The following is an 11,381-nucleotide window of genomic DNA, read 5'->3' as shown; positions in this document are numbered from 1 at the left end:
TTCTGTAGAACTATTCCATCATCTTTCTTTTACAACAGGACCTGGACAGGGGTGAAGCAAGCTAGGAACCTCGAGCATGACTGCTCTCAATTAAAGAGGCACTATTTTCAAACACATCCATAGAAATATGAGAGGTGCATGCAAGATAACCCAGAGACAGCTGAAAATCAGTCCCCATGAAAATATAGTTTAGGACCTAGTGTTCAATTTTGAAGAATGGAGAAAGAAGCAGATCATTTTGACTTGCTGCATTCCAGGTATAAAATAATTAACCTTGAACTGTAACCAAATGCTCACCGCAAAACAACAACAACAACAACAAAACCAACTTCAAGTTCAGATGACCTCCTTGTCCGGAATTCATTGGAGCCCTTGACAGGTCTCCCTCCTAGTTATCCTTTTATCCATTTCAGTTTTCTTGATTAGGTTATCTTGAATCATTAGGGAGTTTATTTATTTTAATAGACACTTATTGGATTCATGAAAAGAGAAGTCGGTGACTAAGAAACAAGAGCTGAATATTATCTGGCTCATTTCACACTTCAGAAGAGTCGCAACCAGCTGAGGAGAAATCCTTTCACAGTTAGAAAAGTTTGTTTGGGGACTTTATGTGCTTCCATTTAGAAAGCGAACTGTCTGTGGTTACTAATATGAATTTTCTTTTAAGACACTTAGAAAACATTCCCTTTTGGTTGCATATGCTGACATTTTCTTTATTGAAGATGTGGGTGAGTAAAGGGCCTCTTGTATGTCTGTTGCAAGAAGGCTTGAGTCATCCCCTGAAGCACTGTTCATTTGCCGACTTAATCAGTCCTGGAGTCCCTAGCGGGGCAGAAAGGTGGGGGACCACCGACTACTCAGTCGAGTGAGCTTACCCTGTAAACTCCGTGTTAGGCCCACGGAGGGAACCAGTAGTAATTGTGGCAGAGCCCCACTCGCCAGGAACGTGCAAGTCTCCTTATGAGGCACAAAGTGATGCCCCCCTATTGCTCTTGAATGAGATCAGGGCAAGCTGTGAACTTGTGTTTCTGGCTGAGCGAGTCCTGGTTTTCATTTGTTCTACAATATTATAAACATTAGAAATCTTGCCACCAACATAAACTGTGACTTTCCTTTTTAAAAAGGAAAATCATAGCCTCTTGGAGATGTTGGATCATAACCAGTATCCTGGGGTAGGAAAAGCAAGCAACACAGTCAGAGGCAAAGGAAGTTTCAGTACCATGGACAGGACCCCACTCGTCCCCCTCCCCCATCCCTGCTGTGAGGCAAATGCTTAGCCCTTGAAAGCGCTAGGCTGTGCTACCGTGTTAAGGACCTCTCTGGTCATTGGAACACCCTTCGTGTTGGGCACGTGCTTTGCAGAATCTGTCACTCATATAGTGTTTCCTTGACAAGTATTTTAAAGCTTTAACATTGTTTTTCCTTATTCACTTTCAATCCAGGACAGTTTAAAAAACCCTCCTCTCTTTATGATCAGCAGCGACGACAACAAAAAGAAGTTCTGAGGAGAGATTTTTTTGAATTGATGGATAAGTTTAGTGCCCATGAGACTTGTCACTTATTTTAAGAGTGAAAAGTCCTAAAGAATGAAGCTTATGAATGGATCCTGATTAATAGCTGGAAGTATTATATGATTATGAAAAAAAATGATGTTTAGGATAAAATGGACTTTTATTGAAGTTCTTGCCCCCAAGGAATCCTTGTTAGAATCCTTGTTAGGAGGGAGGGTTTGAGTAGAGCACAGTCATAGTCTTGGCTTCAGTAAGGATCCTTGTTAGGAAGTAAGGAAGGTGGGGGAGATGGGGAAAAGAAGGAAGGGAAGTGAGAAAAAAAAGACAAATTAAATAATCAGTCACATCAGTTAAAAAGCGTTCAATGACTCCCACAGCCCATAGGAGTACGATGTAACTTCTTTGCACATTTTTAATAATCTGACCACTACCTATATTTCTAAACTATGCCATAGCCCACAAAGTTGCTTCAGGATCTCTGGATGTGTATGTCCTCATATGATGCTCATACGTTTCCTCTGCCTGGAATGTGGTTCCCATCACCTCCTCCCCCGACTCTGTTAGATTCACCTTAAATGTCATATTCTATGTGGTGGTATTCTCCTGAGCTTTCTGGGCAGAATTAATTGCCTCCTGTCAGTGATTCCACTTGAGCCTGTAAGTAGAAAGGAATTATGAAAATTAAGATATAGGTGAAAGATCAGCCCATTTTGTGGCACACAATAAGTGGGTGCGCCATCCAAGATTGTCAGCTGAGTTGATGGCCTGAGATTCAATTTCAATTTCTATAACAGGACAAATTGGGTCACCTCCTACTAGACATGGGGAAACTAGCTTCAGACATTGACAGGGTTGTTCCTAAGATTGACTGTTTGGCTCCAACAATAAATTTAAGTCTGATGCTGTAATCCAATCCTCTAGGTTGATATCTATATACTTGATATTTTAGTCCTTTCTAACTAGCATCTCTTGAGCATTTATAAACAAGGAACCATGCTCTGTGCTAAAAATGCCCAAATGAATAAGAAAGGATGGGTGGAATCCTTAAAGAGCTGACTGTTCTGATGGGGAGACAGACCCGCCCACCACTCACAATAGTGACCATCAATGATAGAAAGGTCTGAACAAAATGCTTTGGGATCATGTGGGAGTTAGCAACCAATTTTCACAGGAGGCCCCTGATATCAGGGCACCTGTGCCTTCAAGCACAGCCTCTCATGATGGGCAGGGGCACCAAGGGTTTGCTAGGAGACGTGCCAGCTAAGAGAGGTCCAGAGTAGATGGATGTACTTCATGGGAATGTGCCGTGCAAGTTCAGCGACTGTGAGTAATTCACAGTGGCTAGAGGAGTGATGGGCAGATGCCATGAGTGAGAATAGAGTAACGGGTGGTCCCTTTTGGTGTCTCTTCTACCGGTCTGACCCTGTGATTTAGTGGTCTGTCATTTAAGTAAACGATGAGTGACATGATTCACTTACTGAAAAATATACTATAGGGTTGATTACCATATAGACTCGTGTATAAGCCAAGTTTTTTCAGCACATATTTTATGCAGTTTTTGTGGTAAAATTAGATGCCTTGGCTGATATTCAGGTCGGCTTATACTCGAGCATATACGGCACTCATCTTTTAAAAGAATTAATGACATTGCTTTAAGTAGTAAGCTGTCCTAATACATTTACAACATGATTTGCTTTGTAAATGTAGATTGGCATGCACCTTTCAGGAACACGTGGATTGTAAACAAACTCTAGCTAGATTGGCATGAGGGAAGCCTCACCTGCATCTTGGGACGGGTGGCCAGAATCGTTGTTTCTACTGAGGCAAAGAGATTTGTTTAGGAGGCCACTGTGATGGCTGAAATGGCATGTTAATAACTATTATTTGCATATGCACCGAATGCTTGGGGACTGATTAACCATTGATTGCAAGGATGCAGTTGCCAAACTTGTGTTCCTTCTCTGGGTTCAAATTTCAAAAGTGAAAACAAGTTTTCATCAGGAATTCCCTCGCATCTTTACACTGACACCCCATGTATATTTTGCTATGGATGCTCCAGACTGCCTTTTTTTCTTTCATTTTTTGTATTGGAACCAATTTTAAAATCACAGATATGTTGCGAGAATAGTACAGAGTTTTCATGCATCCCTCCACGGGGCATTTATCAAGACCAGGCCATTGACCTGGTTTCACTTCTGTTGACTAAAGTCCTTATTCTCATTTTGCCAGTTTCCCTACGACTGCCCTTTGTGGTGCCTGGACTCTGTCCAGCTCCCACACCCTCTCGGGTTACTATTTCTTCATCATCTCACGCAGTCTGTGGCAGGTCCTTATGACCTTGACACTTTTGAAGAGCAGAGATCACTTCCTTTGGCAAGCCTCGCTCCATTTGGATTCCCTGATGTTATCTCATGATTCAATGTAGGGCGCATGCTTGGCATGACTCTCTGCCACCAACATGGGTGTGCTCTGAAGTGCGTCATGGCACAGAGTTCATGATGTTGCTACGCCATCCGCTTGATCACCTGGTGAGGGGGTTCTTTGTATCCCTCTGTAGTTTTTCTTCCTGATCACTACTAATTGTCATCGCTATTTCTAAAGTCAAGGTATGGATCTTGCAATGGGGAGATGTGGAGCTGGGAAGGAAACAGAGGCTCTCTCTTGGGAATCCCTCAGATGAAGAGCCTTGGTGCTCCAAAAAGGAACTTTGGTTGTCGGATGGTGGGTTAAGCGTTAGGTCAGTAACTGCAGTGGCAATGGTCCGAACCCATTGGCCACTCTACAGGAGAAGGATGAGGCTGTCCGTTCCCATAAAGACTTGCAGTCTCCACAGCCCAGAGGAGTTCTTCGCTGTCCTTTAGGGTTGCTGAGAGCTGGACTGCACCCAGGGGCAGTGGGCTCGATTTGGTTTGGGGGATGCCCCAAGACAGCAACTGCTGATCCCAGGTCCCGCTGCGTGTGAAGGGCAGAGCATGACCCAGCAGGCAGATCTCAAGGCTCTAAGTAGAGTATGCTCTGCACCTCCTGGCCATGTTCAACCATATGTAATTCTCGTAGCTCAGCTTCCACTCTGAAGAAACAAAAAACTAAATTCATCCTGTGTAAGGGATGCACTCTATGAGGAGGAGTCCAGGCATCACCACAGGGGGCGCATGCAGCCCATGGTCCATTGGTCCTCATCTCCCGGGAGCAGGGCTCTCAGTACCAATAACTGAGCAGTGTGCAAGCCCCCTTTGGTCGAAATGTACAAGTGGCCCCAGGGATAAATTGCAGATAGGTCCCTCCCCCACAGTTCATTCGGAGCAGGCCACGGCTGGAAGTCAGGTGAACTTCTGTCTCAGCATTTCTGAAATGAAAAGAATTCTCCTGGAATGCTCTGCATAACACACAGGGAACAACGACAAAAAAACCTACTTGAGATTTTTAACAGAAAAAGGAGATTTGTTTATTAATAATTCATGAGTTCCCATTGAACATGCATGACAGAAACAGTGCTATTCAATAGAGAATACTGTCATCTGTCACTGTTTTATTTGACATTTACACTTTTTTTTTTTTTGCCTGATACTGCAAAACTTTCTTGGATGGCATGCAAAAATTATATAAATGAAAAAAAAGAAAAAAGATCCCAGTGTGGGGACTCTTCTTATCTCTTCATGTGCTGGGGCTTACTCACAAGTCCATGCATGTGATCATGCAGCAGCAGGGCACTTGCTCACATACATACCCACCAGCCAGCCACCAGGCAAGCTAGGAAGAGGCACTGTGGAGAAGTGTGGGCTGCTGGACTAAAAGGAGAGTGGCTGAGATGGGAAGTGCCACGGAGAGGCAGTTTCCTGAAGAGAGTTGTGCAAATACACAGAGTGAGCAAGTGAGTCAGAGGGGGCAGAATGCAGAGCATGAGACTATATTGCCATCTCAGATGCGTCTTTGTAAATGGCATGGCGGGAGCTCTCCTGGTGGGGAAGATCAGCATTTTCACAGAAGAGCCAGTGCGTCAGGAGTTCCTTGCAATTTCGTGCTACTAGGAGGCTCTTGACAGTCTTTCTGCTCTGTAGGTTAGTTATTATTTATAAAAATCACAGAACCAGCTGATACATTCATAAGCTAATTACTGAAGCAGCTGGGTACACATGGTGCAATATGGCCAAGGCTGTGAAGTATCCCAGATTTCTTGGGGCCTGCTGTGGTGGGGGTGCACTGGTGAAGGCTCCGTCCCTTAATCTGATCAGCCAAGCAAACACTTTGTGGGGAAACTAGATTAATAACCCTCTAAATACCATGAATGTGCTTCATCTTCAAAACCGGGTTCTCTTAAACATGCGATTAGCTCAGCTCCACCAGGGATTTGGGGAAGTTCTCTGGTGCCCTCGGAACAGGGTCTTGTTGGCTACCTCCCTGTGCCCGAAATTAATTTGGTTTGCTTATGTCTGCACACATGGTCACACTTGTGTCTAATCTGCTCCCTAATAGCTTCAAGGTCAGGACCTTGCATGTCAGTGGGCAAATTGAGCACTACACTCCTTAAAGACTGATGGCAGACAGCACACAGCCCATAACGAGGCCTGCAGTGTTGTGCTAAGTGATTGTAACGAGCGCAGCTTATAACAGCGCATATAAATCAAACGCAGCAATGAATGTTGTGTGAGACATTCCGCGTGTCATAAGTGGAGATACCACTCAGCTGTCACCTGTCTCCTTTCAAGCTGCGGCTTCCCACAATGCAATTCACTTCTCAAGCGGAACAGCAGGTGCTGCCTTCCTGAAGGTCTGGGTATCTCGGAACTTCGCCTTTTAGCAGATGTAGGTTTGTGTTTTTAGTTTCGGTTAAATGACTGGTCTCCGTGCTCAAGCTTCCCCGGGGAGATGGTAAACATACCTGTTTGAAACATTTGAAAAAGAGTTTAGTGGGAGGCTTATTCAGATCTGTGAAAAGACAGCGAGAGAGGAGCGTTTTTCTTTTTCCACAGATGGTTTCTTTTTCATTTCAAGAATTCTTTGCCTTTGTACAAAGAAACCCCCGAGGAAACACTTTGGGACTGGGGGATTTTTTTTTATAAAAAATATCATTTATTTGCTGGTAGAGATGGAAAAAATTAATTGTCTTCATTTTTCATAGACATGGTGCCTTGAAAACCATCACAATCTCTCAGTTGAGTTGAACAAAAATTGTTTCTCTATGAATAAACTTGGAAAAACATTCCCAAGCAAATGATTAGATATCTTGTTTTCATTCTTCCTAACCCTCTAACTCTCCCTAGCTCCCCGTTTATTGCAAGAAAAGACTGGGTCTGCGTAATGTGGCCTCTCACTTGTAACAACAAGGCAGTGTTGTGTTACAGATTAGTTTCTAAATCCCCAGTGGCTTCACAGTTCAGTGCCTACAGCTGCTGCAGATGGGCCTGGGTTTTTGTCTCTTTGCGGGGCTGCAGCCGGCAGTTGAAGGAGAAAATGGAATGATCAGGTTATTAACATGGAGGCCGTGAGGAGGAGGCTGCACAATGAGAACAGCTGGTGTTGCTGTCTTGGCTGATGCAGCGGAGATAATCAAATCTTGCCTTTTTTTGGGTGAAGGCAGAAGACACAGTGGAGAGGCAGACAAACAACGGCTTATGATATTATATGGGGTTTTTAGAATGCGTGTCAGGAACTGTCACTGGCGTAAGCCTTCTGTACGATAGTGTATTTGTTGAGGTTGCGGCCTTTTCTCCTTTTGAGACAGTCATTTGTGTTTACTTAGGCACCTTGTTAGGAAAAATTTTACTCTTTTGCAAAAGGCGTGATGTGGGACAGTTCTTGGTTTTTTTTTTGTTTTGTAAATTAGTGATGTCGCTCGGAAATGATGGGTTAGAAAGCGACTGGGTAAAATATTTTGACATGAGCCAGTGAGCGATGCTGACAGCATCCTCTGTATTATTTTCATATAATCCATCATTATTTGCATTACATTTTCTTTCTCGTGCAGTTGCGAGAGAGGGAGGGGGAGAGAGAGACATCCGGATACCTGAGTCCGGAGGCAGACATTTGCAGATGTGACTCACCCAACTGCCTACCTGTCTGCAGGTGTGGCTGTTGTGGGAAGGAGGTGGAGGAGGAGGCTCAGAGAACACGGCCTGCAGAGACCTAAGCAAATGCGCTTTTTCCCCATTCTGACTAAAGTTATTTTCCCCGGCTTCTTTGGATTTATTGATTATTGCAAAAATATTTGCCCCTTAGACAATTCAATGCTGTGTACACTTAGGTATGTTCTCTTCTTTGGAATTTGCCATCTCGTAATACATAATTTTTTCCCACCTTCTTTCCTTGAGATAGTATCACATTGAGTGATGTTTATAGGAATTGTTGCTGGCCAACACTAACACCTTTTTTCAGAGAGTTAGATAACTTTAGTCTTCTTTGGTGTCTAGTTAGTTAGTTATTACAAAGAAAGTGCAAGCTAATGGAAAATATAACCAGTAGGATGGGTACGAAGATCATTGACAAGAGGGAAGTTTCTTGGGCGCTGGCCGAGCCACACACCTGGGCCCCGGTGCGTTTTCAGGGCATCATATGTTTCCGTGTCTCTCTAGGTTGGGGGCAGGGCACTTTTGACAGAACAATATGGTAAGCTGGGATGTCTGACTGAAGTCAGGCCTGCACTGCCTCCGCGGCACACTGCGGGTTAACTCAAACGGCCTTCTCTCTCTCTAGGGCTGGCTGTGTGAATTGCTCCGCTGGAAGGAGAACCCAAGCCCCGAAAACCGCACCCTCTGGGAGAACCTCTGTACCATCCGTCGCTTCCTGAATCTTCCCCAGCACGAGAGGGATGTGATCTATGAGGAGGAGTCTAGGCATCACCACAGCGAGCGTATGCAGCACGTGGTCCAGCTGCCCCCTGAGCCCGTGCAGGTCAGCCCCCACCTCCTGTGAGCAGGGTTCACCGCGTCTACTGCTGTGTGGTGTCAAAGGGGCACGTGGCATCAACTTCCATGGGATGCACTGTGTGTGTGTGTGTGTGTGTGTGTGTGTGTGTGAGAGAGAGAGAGAGAGAGAGAGAGAGAAATGGCTGAGTCATCAACTGCCACAGGCAGCAGTTGCCTGAGAACATTTCACTCATGTGTTTGTGAAGCCAGAGTACAGGCAGAGATTTAATTCTCCCCATCAGGGGGGGAAAAAAGCTCCTATCAGTTCATTCTCTAAAGAAAGACTGAAATAGCCAGTGAAATGAAAAAAAAATCTGCTATAGAAGGGAACTATCTGTCAGACAGGGGAAGCACTACCAGACTCCAGTAGGAAACTGTGACAGATTAGACTCTGAAGGTGAAGCTGTACCGCCTTTGGGTTCCTTTGCTGAAGAAATCTGTTTATCTTGGGTTGCAGAATTATTTGCTTAGTTTTTGCCTTCATTGAGAGAAATCTTTAGTTCTGAAAGTCATTGCATTGCATTCTTTCCCATAGTTTATAGTAATAAATGGTAAATAATCCTGCAGTAAGCAATTACTCTTAAAGAATAATAACATTTCCAAGGTTAGAGTGCCTTGGGATGCTGGAACGATCCAAGGGGCTCGCAAGCAGATGTCTACACTTCATCCTGGATTGTGGGCTGTAGTATGAATGTTTTGATTGCCAAGAAAGTACTGAGTGGTTTCGCTTTTCCCCTGAAAAGAGGGCGGTAGACCGTACAAGTTTAGGAACTGATGACCTGGAGCAGTGGTTCTCTACCTTCCTGATGCTGAAACCCTTTAATACAGTTCTCATGTTGTGGTGACCTCCAACCATAACATTGTATTCATTGCTACTTCATAACTGTCATTTTGTTACAGTTATGAATCGGGCAACCCCTGTGAAAGGGTCATTCGACGTGCAACGGGTCATGACCCACAGAGAATCACTGACCTAGAGTCTTGACTCACGAGTGAAATGGTTTTGGTAGGCTATCAGCTTAGTCTTATTGTCCAGTGTCACCATTATCAACTGCCACCAAAGAGGGTGTGTTAATCTGGGTTGACTAGAGAAACAAATTCATAGGCACTCGTGTGTATATGAAAGAGGTTTATATCAAAGAGTAATTGTACATTAAGAAAGCAGCCCAGCCCAGGTCAAGCCCATAAGTCTGATACTAGCCCAGATACCCGACACCAGTCTATAAATTCCTCTTCAGACTCAGGCAACACATGCAATGATGCTGAATGCAGGAATGCAGGAAGATCACAGGCTAGTGGGTGGAAAGTCTTGTGGATCCAGTGGTGGTAGAAGTGTCTCGGCGCTGGTGTGGGTCTCTTTGTGGGTCCTCCAGCTCAAGGCTCTGGCTCCATCTGGTAGCTCCATGTGGCTTGTCAAGAGGAATGTCTCTGAGGGAGAGCGTGTGGCCAGCCTCTAGTGAGCTATTTATCTCCGTCGGGCCTCCAAATGAAGTCATCAAGCTACAGCCTGATTGACAGGCTAGACTCTACCCCAGGGGTCCTCAAACTTTGTAAATAGGGGGCCAGTTCACTGTCCCTCAGACCCATTGGCGGGCCAGACTATAGTTTAAAAAAAAAACTATGAACAAATTCCTATGCACGCTGCACATATCTTTTTTTTGAAGTAAAAAAACAAACAGGGCAAAAACAGCCGGCAGGCCAGATAAATGTCCTCTCGGCGGGGCCACATGTGACCCGTGGGCCGTAGTTTGAGGACGCCTGCTCTACCCCTTACTCAATTTGACAGTAGATAATGTAACTGCCCCAGAGGGCCTTCCAAGGCTTCTGCCTGAGAATGGAAGGAAGGATTGATGTAAGGAATGGGAGAAAAAATGAGAAGAAAAAAGAGTGGGGCGTGGGTTCGTGGTACAGTAGGAACAAGGTGGGGAAAGACCTGGTGAAATGGCCCACCCTGAGTTTTCCGGGGTTCCTTCCCTCTTGCTCCCCTGCCCACACCTGGTGAGAGAAAGCCAGACCGGTCTCAGCATCACTTCGCTTTTCATCCACACACTGACATCTCAAGTTAATGTTCTCGGGCTGCCATCGGTTCATTACCAGGGCCAAAGTCGATTGGCCAGACGGTGCACTTCATGTATATGTGGCACCATTCAGCCCCTTCAGAGGCAGTCCCCTACAATATCCACAGCCTCCCTGAGTTTAAGATATTTTCTACTCTAGACATTGATAGTATCCCATTTTTATCATAGAGAGGTGACGAAGTTGGAAATTTTGGAGGGTTTGAGATAAAAATCATGAAACCTCTTCTCTATTACAGTTGAGAGTCTTGGGTGGTATGGATGGTTAGGGAACTTGATTGACAACTAAATAGTTGAAAGTTTACGTCTCCCCGGAGGCACTCGGCAACTTACTTCTGATGAGCACAGCTTTATTCTGATGCGCATGGGCGGCTAGTTCTCCTCTGACATAGGAGGAGCCTCCAGAAATGTTTGGGGAAAATTCTATTATCTTTTTGTTCCTTTCTTTCACGTCCCTTTGCACATAGGTTGCAAGGGTCCTAAAGGCTCACTGACAACTGCTTTTTGTTTTTTAAACTAGAATTGGGGACCTTTTGTTTATTTGGAGATGCCTTCTATATCTTGCCAATCTCTTCTTTGTTCACACATTTTCATCTCTTGAGGTCTCTCTGTTTAGGTAGCAAAATGATAATCAACCTGATATTTGTCTTTTACTTAACCAATTTGAGTAAAGTAAATCTCAGAAGCAGTCAGCCAATTGATTTATGAGTTTTCTTTTCTTTTATGTTAGCTTGTTAAAATTAGAGTACCCAACTAATATTTAATGTCTAAGCAAGAACCAATCTATCATTTCCCCTATTATCTGAAGCACATTGCAACTATTAATTAACACTGTTAACTTCTGATAGCACTAAAATGAATTCACCTGTTTTACAAAAGGTTACTCTTATTCC

General features: G+C 44.4%; 1 protein-coding gene across 2 annotated transcripts in view; it reads left to right on the top strand.

Annotated features, from left to right (window-relative positions):
* Positions 1-11,381, top strand: part of SATB2 (SATB homeobox 2) — a 202,055-nt gene that overhangs the window by 151,435 nt on the left and 39,239 nt on the right. For both annotated transcript variants that reach the window (XM_045297511.1, XM_004701523.2), the window contains one exon: positions 8,202-8,399. In XM_045297511.1, the coding sequence (XP_045153446.1) occupies positions 8,202-8,399 (198 nt within the window). The remainder of the gene's footprint in view (positions 1-8,201; positions 8,400-11,381) is intronic.

The sequence above is a fragment of the Echinops telfairi genome, unplaced genomic scaffold (assembly GCF_000313985.2).
Source record: "Echinops telfairi isolate 266 unplaced genomic scaffold, ASM31398v2 ScPeMD7_3;HRSCAF=10, whole genome shotgun sequence".
In the NCBI taxonomy this organism is placed as follows: Eukaryota; Metazoa; Chordata; class Mammalia; order Afrosoricida; family Tenrecidae; genus Echinops; species Echinops telfairi.
This window is presented reverse-complemented; position numbering and strand designations above follow the sequence as displayed.